We start from the raw sequence: 6,997 nt of genomic DNA, 5'->3' as shown, positions 1-6,997 counted from the left end.
GCTGAAGTTTGATTTTTTCTAAACTTTTTCTACCATTCATCTCTTTGTCGAAGAATGATAACAATAAAATAGAAAATACAGCAATGATAAAAACGTATGTAAATATAAAAGAAATACTCGTGAAAGAGGACGCATTACGCAATTTATGTTTTAATCGAGAGTCATAAAAAAGGATCTTTAACAACCTTGTTAATTATATCAGAAACCTATATATATATAAAATTTGGAAGAACATCAAGCTTCAGCTTCAGCAATTCGATTCCCTACATTCATATAAAACTGATATATATATATATATATATATATATATATATATATATATATATATATAAAACTGAATATGAAAGCTGAAGCTTGATGTTCTTCAGAAATTTTCCATCATTTTTGACCATTAGTTACCAATCCACTTTCTATCGTATTCAAACAACTTTGAACTTCTCTTTGACTCTCTCTTTCTCTCTCTGTCATTGTTGTTTCTCGACCTAAAATTCCTCTAAAATTTCTTCGCGAATGGAAACGTCGTCGATGTTTGCGTAAGACGTTGGCAAACGAAACGCGAAGAAACGCGTGACGCAACGACGTCCCCCCGAACGTCGGGATCGATAAGACGATCTTCCGAAGCGTGTGTGCATTCTAACGGATGATAAATGCGGTGGCCCCCGCAGAATCGCGCTATACGCGATACGCGACACAACGACACACACAAATACACAAATACACACGCGCACGAGTTGCTCGTATTTCACGTCGCCGGGGGAAATGAGTTCGGTCGCATCGGAGCCTCGTATTGAATTAAGGGATGAATGGGCGAGTTCGTGCGAGCCGAAGGGGTGGAAGAAGACAAAAAAAGAAAAAAAAAAAAAAGAAGAAGAAGAAAAGAAGGAATGACGCAAGGCCGTTGGAATTCAATGGTCGCGCACGCGGTGATTTTTGTTCGTCGTGTAGGGTTGGAACTCTACTATAGCTCGTTCGAGAGGAATGTTAACGGCGGTCGTAAAAAGTCGTAAAAAGATAGAGCTAACTGTGACGCTGACGTAGCTTCTCCTTCCTCCCCTCTCCCTCTCCCACTCCTCCCCAAAATTGCGGCAAATTCAGCAGTTGTGTACGGAGTATCGCTCGGAGAAAGATACGTTGCTTACAGATTGAAACGTCAAACATCTCGCCAGTAACAAATGCCCCGTTTGCGTTCGAGCAGCTCCCAGCAGCTTTGCCTTTTAAAGTTGAATCGATCTTGCCGGCACAAACCATTCTGCGTTCCGCGCGCCATTCAGCGGCGCTACGGCATCGCGAATGAAACGGATATTTATTCCGGGGTTCCGAACGTTTTCTCAGAAAATGGTTAGAGACTGGCGGCAAAAGTTTCGCCCCTTGAGATGTGAAATAGCCGCGCTTCGCGGCGATTTTACCTCTTCACGCCCTTGGCCACGTGTATCTGGACGGTTAATTCACGCCTTAGAAGAAAGCTACTTCCATTCGAACCGTGCAAACCGTCAAACTGGAAATAATTACTTCTCGAAATTCTGAAATGTGAACTTAATTTCTTTTTTTACGTGTTGTTTAACTTCGTTCGCACGGTTCGGATATAAAATTAAATTGAATTAAATTTCCTTGCTATAACTGAATGTAAACAATTCGTCGCTGAAGAGGTATCGATCACAGCTTCCTCTCCAAATTACTTGCCTTTCAATTAAACCTAAACCACGTGCATAAATAGACATTGTTATTAATACTATTACTTGTTAGTTTTAATATCATGTATCAACGTATTAATACAATATTACATATTTGTATTAATATTATTACTACTGTTTGATCTACTTATATAATATTAATACAAACACGTAATATAATATTACGTATTTGTATTAATATTATTACTATTGTTTGATCTACTTTTATATCGCGTTGCTTGGCATTTTTCGCCAAGGTAAGTTACAGTCGAGGAAGCGCTATCTAACATTTAAACAGCCCCCAGCGCCAAAATGGTCAACGTAGAGCTAAACAATTTCACGTAGCGCTAGACAATTTCACGTAGCGCTACTGGCGACAGCCGGCGTACGGTTCGGGGCACTGGCGCAACGAACGGAGCCTGTGTGTGTTTTACACGATTTCATAATTTATAAAACGGATCGGTCGTAAGGCCATGTTCGCGTCAATCAAGAGATCGATTTTCCTCGTGCTCTTAGCCTCCCCCGGGAGGGGAGCACTTCTTTACCGCGTGTCTTTCGCGGTGAATAAAGAATGAAACCTCGTTCTAGAGTTTCCGCGTTCCACCGCGGATTAACGCTGAATGTACTGGCATTTTGTATATACAGGATGTCAGCAATCCATTTGCAATCGTCTCCGAAGCTATCCGTCATCGAAATATCTCGGATGCATTTTTTTTTTTTTTTTTTTCGAGAGAGAGAGCAGTAATTTGGTACAATTAGTTTGAGATAAATAGATAGACTAGTGTAGAAGATATGTGAAGGCCACTGTTATTTTTTTCAAGTATAATTGATTTCGTATAATTTTTTCTTTTGCATCAATCAATGCAGCAAATCGTTCTATACAAAAAAGTATCAGCCTAACTACCTATTTACGTCTAAAATATAAGACGTTAGGTTAGGAGATGTTTTTTTTATAAATACGATACATTTCTATATACAACAATCAAGAATGCTGCTCTTGTTCTTTCTCGTCTTTCGTGTTACAGATTTTATAGAATTAAAGTCAAAGTATCTTCTAAACTGACAGTTTTTCTTACAGAAAATGACCTGCAGCGTTGACTAACGTAAGAGAAATTATATAATTATACTTGAAAAAAATAGCAGTGACCTACATGCGTTTATCTGGAGACAAACTAAGTGTGTCAAATTACTGTTCCCTTAAAACAAAACAAAAAAAAAAAAAAGAAATTCGTTTGAAATATTTTTTGAATAACAAACAATTTCAAAGATAATCGCTGACTTGTAGATTAAAATCGAACACCCTATATCTACCGTATTTCTACCGTGCTCGATCAGATTTTTCTACGAAGGAAAGGGATAACAAATTGCCGATTTAATGCGGGAAACGGTACACTAAATTAAAAAAAGAAAAGATTTTCTTCATTTTGTTTTAACGAGAGTTAAATGAACGAGAGAGTTTTAGGAACTCTGAGTCTGATTTGAAATCTTCACGGTAAGAATTAAATTTCGAGCCTTAATTTTACATTTTTCAACCTCGGTACGTTTCAGCGTTAACGATCAATCCTAATCCGAATCGAGTCGAATTGACAATCGGAATCGATGCTTCGTCCAGCTTGCTCGTGCCCCGATCGTAGAACCGGCAACGACGAGAGTTCCCCGGTAGCGCGTTGATCGAACCACTTGAGCAGCGAGATGCAATCTGTTTTCAGCCGAGGCAGGGGTGGCAGTTGCAGCGGAAATGAAGCAGCCGGAGGAACGCACCGCCGAGGAAAAAATGGCGCTGCTCGGGAAGCCGAAACTCGGCGAGGTATTCAGAGCGCAGATACGGATCAAAGAGTCGAAGGAGTTCAAGAACACCGTGGACAAACTGGTGCAGAGAGCGAACGCTTCCATCCTGCTCGGTGAGTCGATAGTTTCTTTTCCCGCGATTTCTTTTTTTTTTTTTTTTTTTTTTNTTTTTTTTCTTTGCAACAACTCGTTGAAACAATTCTCAATCGTTTCTTGTTCACCTTCAAATCCTCTTTATTACGCAACTCGAGCGTATATTTCCTCGTAAAAACAACCCTTGATTAACCACTTGCGCTGGCAACTGATTGCGGACCATAACGAGTGACCGAAACCGTATACGATAATTCGTCGCTTTCTTTTTGAACTCGTCGTTATGACAACACTGGACAGAAGTTATTGAGTGGTAATAAATATTTAAATATACTTTAATATATCAATAAATAGTTAAATATACTTCTTAAAAAACTAAAGAAATACTGAAATTTTGTATTTAAATATACTTTGATATATTAATAAATAGTTAAATATACTTTTTTAAACAATTAAGAAAATACTATAATTTTAGCGCTAAGAGGTTAACCGCTTGCGCTAGCAACTGATTGCGGACCATAACGAGTGATCGTACGCAATAATTCGCCGCTTTCTTTTTCTTTTGAACTCGTCAGTATGGTATCACTAGATTGAAATTACTAAGAAATAATAAAGTTTATTATTTGTTTTGCCTGGTATATTTAAATATACTTGAAACTGAGAAAATATTGCAATTTTAGGGCAAAAAATTCTCGACATGCGTGACACGTCATTCCAGCGCTACGTAAGAGGTTAACCGCTTGCGCTAGCAACTGATTGCGGACCATAACGAGTGACCGTACGCAATAATTCGCCGCTTTCTTTTTCTTTTGAACTCGTCAGTATGATGTCACTGGATTGAAATTACTAAGAAATAATAAAGTTTATTATTTGTTTTGCCTGGTATATTTAAATATACTTGAAATTGAGAAAATATTGCAATTTTGGGACAAAATTCTCGATATGCGTGACACGTCATTCCAGCGCAAAGAGGATAAACCAGAACGGGCTAAGAAATTGTTAAACCTATCTCTCCGGTTTTCGACTATGCCCGAGGAAAGATAATTAGCAGGGAGGAAACGAGTGTTTTCGTCTTTGCATTTTTCTTCTCCCTGTTGTCACGTTGGTTTTCATTGTTTTGGTACAATTTACTCGATTGGTAAAACAGAACGGGAGAAAATGTTGCGCGATTAACTGAATGCAGCGACTCCCATTAAACATTGTTATAATTTTGTAAAAAGAAATCGTGCGGTGATAAATTTGGGCTCGTTTTAAAGCTCGAAGCCACTATCTTCAAACCGTGTCGTTCGTGTTTATTCTAAAATATTTTTACATTACGTAGCGGACGAGTAAATACAGCTATTCTTCGAAATGCTATAAATTGTCAAATTGCTATAATATGATTGAATCTGAATGACAATGGATTCGAAGATTCAAATATCCTCTTTACGACAACCACCGAAAATTTTACGTATGATTTTTTTTTTTTTTTTTCAACGCGTTGAAACGTTGACACGATCTTTATTTCTGTAAATACTTCGGAATAATTTAGAATGAGATAAACATTATTCCTTAACAATGAATTTTTAATAACGTAAATAACTGGATGATGTGAAACGAAAAATACACTTTCGTTGTTCTTCTTTATTATAACGTAATATTTTATAAAGATTACAACTAAAAGTATTTAATATTATTAAATTAAATATGAAAAGTAGTGAAAGTCAACGTGTTAATGGGAATCACTGTAGCTAACAGAAACGAATCAGTAACTTGTCGTGGAAGGACAAGAATCGGCCAAACCGGTCTCCTGGAAAGCGACTCGAAACCTATACCGCCCGTTGGATCACGCTACCGTGACAAATCGAGTTATCCACATCGTCGACGAAAGCGTTTTCTCTCTAATCCTAATATTTGCACTGGCAGCCATACGTGACGCCAACGTTATCTCCTGTTCCCGATCCCGTTATCTTTCACCAATTAGACAAAGAGCATCTCTAAATTTTTTTCTCTGAAGAGAAACAGACTCGAGCAAGTTGATTTAGAAGATAATAATAATTTGTACACTGCAAATTAACAACCCTCTTTTGCAAATCAAATTCACCATTTTGTAAATCAAAAGTCAATCATGTCGTTTTGTCGTTTTTTTGGTGACTTTATTATCATTTGTTTATTCGTAATTAATATATGAAAATAATCTTGATGTGTGTATATAAATATTTTTAATTTTAATGTTCAATAATTTTCATGTCAAATACTTTTGATATCAAATAATTTTATGTTTTTATGTTAAATATATATTTATAATATAATATATATATAAAATATATATTTTACGTTTCACGTCATTCTTTTGTTTGTTCTTGTTTCTATTGTTATATACGTGCAATAAAATTTTTCTTTACATCGGATTTCATGAGAAATGTTCACGTTTCGTATTTTTTCCATTTCTTTGTTTCGTAGCTGTCGATATGTTCCCCACGCTCGATCAAACGTTGTGGAAATAGATTTTTTTAGATTTCCACGTTTCAACCTAGCGAAGCAAGAGAGAGAGAGAGAGAGAGAGAGAGAGAGAGAGAGAGAGAAATCTCCCCGACGACGAGATTAAAATATTCGGAAAGTTAGAAACTTGCGGGTATCGCGCACGAAAACGCGCGTACACACGCTGGGAACCAGCGCGCAAACCTTCCCCAACTTCCGCGTCTACGAAAACGAAATTCGGCAGCGGGAACGGCGAAGTTCTCGAGAGTTTTGAATGGCCAAAGTTTGGCGATTCTCCGTGCTGCGGAGAATTCATTTCGTTTGCGTTCCAACGCGGGTAGTTCCGCTATGCTATGCCTCTCCAATTAGCTCGATCTCAAAGATCGTAGAAACGAGCAGTGGACGAGAGAGCGAGTATGTGAAAAAGAACGTACGAGTTTCTCTGAAGTCGTTGGCCAGAAACGTAATTTTCCAACGGATTGACCATACATCGAATGTGGACTAGTCTTTTTTTTTTTTTTTTTTAATAAATATTAAGTTACTTGCCCGGAAGTAATGTTTTTTTTCTTCTTCTTCACATTTAATGAACATTGTCATCTAGTGACAATAATATAATTTAACTTAACAAAGTTCTTGCTTCTCATAAAAAACAATTCGCTTTTCAATTTGCATTTATGAAGAAACGTAGCTAGTTTTTGGCCGTCGAAACTAATAGATTCGTAACGCGATAACCAGTGTCCACTGAAAAACTGAAGGATTCGAAAAGTCTGTATTTGTGAGCAGAGAAACGATGGTCATCTGAGGGATGTTGTTTTTTAACACATAATACCGAAAAAAATCCATTAATTACATTTCCAAATAAAATAAAAAATGTAAAAGACATGTATTTTTGTTTTCATTCAACATCATTCAGTCTTTCAGTGACCACCCTGTACAAACACATGTTTTTTTAAATTTTTCATTATTTTATTTGGAAATATAATTAATGG

At 37.0% G+C, this 6,997-nt stretch overlaps 1 protein-coding gene across 3 annotated transcripts in view; it reads left to right on the top strand.

Annotated features, from left to right (window-relative positions):
* Positions 1–6,997, top strand: part of LOC122529726 (sodium/calcium exchanger 1-like) — a 122,132-nt gene that overhangs the window by 46,863 nt on the left and 68,272 nt on the right. For 2 of the 3 annotated variants that reach the window (XM_043656113.1, XM_043656115.1), the window contains one exon: positions 3,380–3,571. In XM_043656113.1, coding sequence (XP_043512048.1) covers positions 3,409–3,571 — 163 coding nt within the window. In that variant the 5' untranslated portion in view covers positions 3,380–3,408. The remainder of the gene's footprint in view (positions 1–3,379; positions 3,572–6,997) is intronic. The other variant, XM_043656114.1, reaches the window with a different exon arrangement.

Source organism: Frieseomelitta varia, unplaced genomic scaffold, assembly GCF_011392965.1.
Source record: "Frieseomelitta varia isolate USP_RPSP 00005682 unplaced genomic scaffold, Fvar_1.2 scaffold_305, whole genome shotgun sequence".
Classification (NCBI taxonomy): domain Eukaryota; kingdom Metazoa; phylum Arthropoda; class Insecta; order Hymenoptera; family Apidae; genus Frieseomelitta; species Frieseomelitta varia.
Note: the sequence above shows the minus strand (reverse complement) of the source record. Positions and strands in the feature narration are given on the sequence as shown.